The sequence below is a fragment of the Cupressus sempervirens genome, chromosome 1, assembly GCF_028749045.1.
Source record: "Cupressus sempervirens isolate cs-2001-9-10 chromosome 1, ASM2874904v1, whole genome shotgun sequence".
NCBI lineage: Eukaryota > Viridiplantae > Streptophyta > Pinopsida > Cupressales > Cupressaceae > Cupressus > Cupressus sempervirens.
In genome coordinates this window covers 275,897,074-275,899,928 of record NC_143118.1, presented here as the reverse complement: position 1 = coordinate 275,899,928, position 2,855 = coordinate 275,897,074, and the positions used below count along the sequence as shown (strand labels likewise).

Genomic DNA, 2,855 nt, shown 5'->3' with positions numbered 1-2,855 from the left:
TAAGCCCATGAAACTTCGAACCTCTAACACATTAGTAGGTGCAAGCCAATCTACAATAGCCCAAATTTTGGATGGATCCACAGAAATTCCATCTCCATAAATAATATGCCCCAAGTAACAAATCTCCAATTTGAAGAATTCACACTTTTTAGGATTAGCATACAATCTATTCCTACGAAGACATTACAAAACCTGCTCTAAATGTTGCTTGTGCTCCTCAACAGTGTTGGAATAAACCAAAATATCATCCTGAAAAACCAATACAAACTTGTCTAGTTAAGTTCTAAACACACCGTTCATCAGGCTCATGAACATTGAACGTGCATTTGTTAACCCAAAAGGTACCACTATGAATTTGTAGTGCCCGTACCTAGTGCAAAAAGCTATCTTGTAAATATCAGCTTCCTGGATTCTAAGTTGATGATATCTAAATTTTAGATCAATCCTTGAAAATACGCGGGCACCCTTGACCTAGTCAAACAAGTCATCAATTCTCGGCAAAGGATACCTATTCTTAATAGTGACTTTGTTTAACTATCTATAGTCTATGCAAAGTCTTAAGGAGCCATCTTTCTTCTCGACGAAGATTACTAGAGCACCCCAAGGCGAAACACTGGGACAAATTAAACCCTTCTCCAATAGCTCCTCCAACTGAAACTTAAGCTCAACCAGCTCTTGAGCTATCATTCTATATGGAGTCTTTGAAATTGGTTCTATTCTAGGCACTAAATCGATTCGAAAATCAATCTCTCTTCTAGGAGGTATTCTAGGAATCTCCCCAACAAAGACATCTGAATAACTCTGCAAGACTGGATGATCGAGAGAAGAACCTCCAAATACGGAATCTTCTAAGTCATTTACCAAAATGGCAAACAAACTACAGCCTTTCCAAGCACATCTTGCCATTTTCTTGGCAAAAATAGTCCGCAAAGAGATAGGTCTCTTGATTCTCGCAATAATCCTAGCTGATCCAAGATTATCAACATAGTTGATTTTCTTATCCTTACAATTCAAAATAGCTTGATGCGGATCTAACCAATCCATTTCCAAAACTATGTCATATGACCCTAAAGGTATAACCCTAAGGTTCGCTGAAGTAGTAAAAGATTTCATAAGAATCTTACAGTCAGGAGCAATCAAATCAGCACACACCCTAGAACTTGATGCTAACTCCACTTGCCAACTGTTACTTGCCTTAACCATAGGAATACCACTATTTGCAACTAAAGTAGAAGAAATAAATGATTCTATAGCTCTAGAGTCAAATAAAATAAATACTTTCATACCTTGAGTATTACCCTGAGCTTCAATAACTACGTTCTGGTGTTCTGCTTGCTTCTGATCTAGGGTTGCAAAGATACGGTGGTTCCTGGCAGAATCACCAACTGTTGCTTCAAACCTAGCTGGCTTAGGTCCAACCTTTGGCTTATCCTAGGTAGGGCACTGAGATTGATAATGACCTATCTGACCGCAATGAAAAAAATCAATAGATTTCTTGAATCCCATGTTTTGACCCAAAGGATTAGGAAGTGGCTTATCACTTTGCACAATTTGAGGTGGTTGAGATGGTTTAAGCTATTCTGAACCTTTGGAGTTCTTATCAAACTTCCTCTTCTTGAATTTTCCACTTGGAAATCTAGTTTTTGAACTACTTTGTGGAGGCTTCTGATTCTTACTGACATCCAGAGTAGGTGGATTCATGTTGGTTTTGTAAGCAGCCCCATGATAACTAGACTTCATCTCAATTAACTTTTCTCACTCTAAGGCTTCCTGCATAGTCAAAGGTCAAAAAGTTCTCACTTCCTCCCCAATTTTGGGCATAAGTCCTCTAATGAAATGCTGTATCATGGCCTTATCATTTTCAGCCCACCCAAAAAAATTCTTAAGTTCGAAGAACCTTCGTTCATAAGCTTCCACTATAGAGGCAGACTGCATGATCTAAAAGAACTCCTCACCACGGGCTTGATGCCAATATTCTAACATGAATCTCTCCTTGAAGCGCTCAACAAAAATTTCCCATGTAACTAGAGAGATATCAATGCCCAGCTTTTCCAACTCCTATTCCCACCACAGGGAACCATAACCTCTCAGATGCATAACTATCCATCTAACCTTCACGTTACTCAGATAACAATGTAAAATAAAACATTGCTCAATATTCAACAGCCAAGCTTCTGTCGTTGTACCCTATTTTGAACCATAAAATAATGATCCTTTCATCTTGGAAAGGTCCTTTAGCTGAGCTCTTGCCACTGGATCTTCTTCTATAGGAAGATTAACGCCCTGCACAAGAGGTCTCCTATCATTCGCTCCCCCACTAGGAATATAGTTATTAGCCTCAATATTATCAAGACATTCTAGAATTCTCTGATGTACTAAAGCCTGGTCTGCTTGATTATTCTGGTTGTTACCAAACCCATCATTCTAATCAAACTAATAATTTCCAGCATCATTCTGGTACCTAGGACCTCTACCACAGCCCTTGCCTCTACCTTTGCTAGCAAGGTCATCCTCAAGGATACTGCGTCCTCGAATTCCTCTAGTGATGGGAGGCATGATAGCAACCTAAAAACAAAATTATTATCAAAATGTATCGATGACGGGATAAACCCTAAACCTAAAAGTCTTGGTTATTCTAACCCGAGCTCTTATACCAAAATGTAACACCATACTAAAACAAACCAATACTAAGAAACAAAGAATGAGAACAAAGAAAATAATAATTTTTTTTTTAATATAAATCATCTTAATACAAGAACAAATACACAGATTGAATCATTCTTAATCTGAAAACCTCAATAAGAAATATAATATCATCCATATATGTTTCCACAATGATGCTAATACAAATTGAG

The 2,855-nt window shown here is 37.9% G+C and overlaps 1 protein-coding gene across 1 annotated transcript; it reads right to left on the bottom strand.

Moving 5' to 3' along the window:
- Nucleotides 1–534: 534 nt before the first annotated feature.
- Nucleotides 535–1,203, bottom strand: LOC149577187 (uncharacterized). Its single transcript, XM_089795828.1, has one exon. It carries the CDS (start codon nucleotides 1,201–1,203, stop codon nucleotides 535–537), a length of 669 nt encoding a protein of 222 aa, XP_089651954.1.
- Between the last annotated feature and the right edge of the window lie 1,652 nt (nucleotides 1,204–2,855).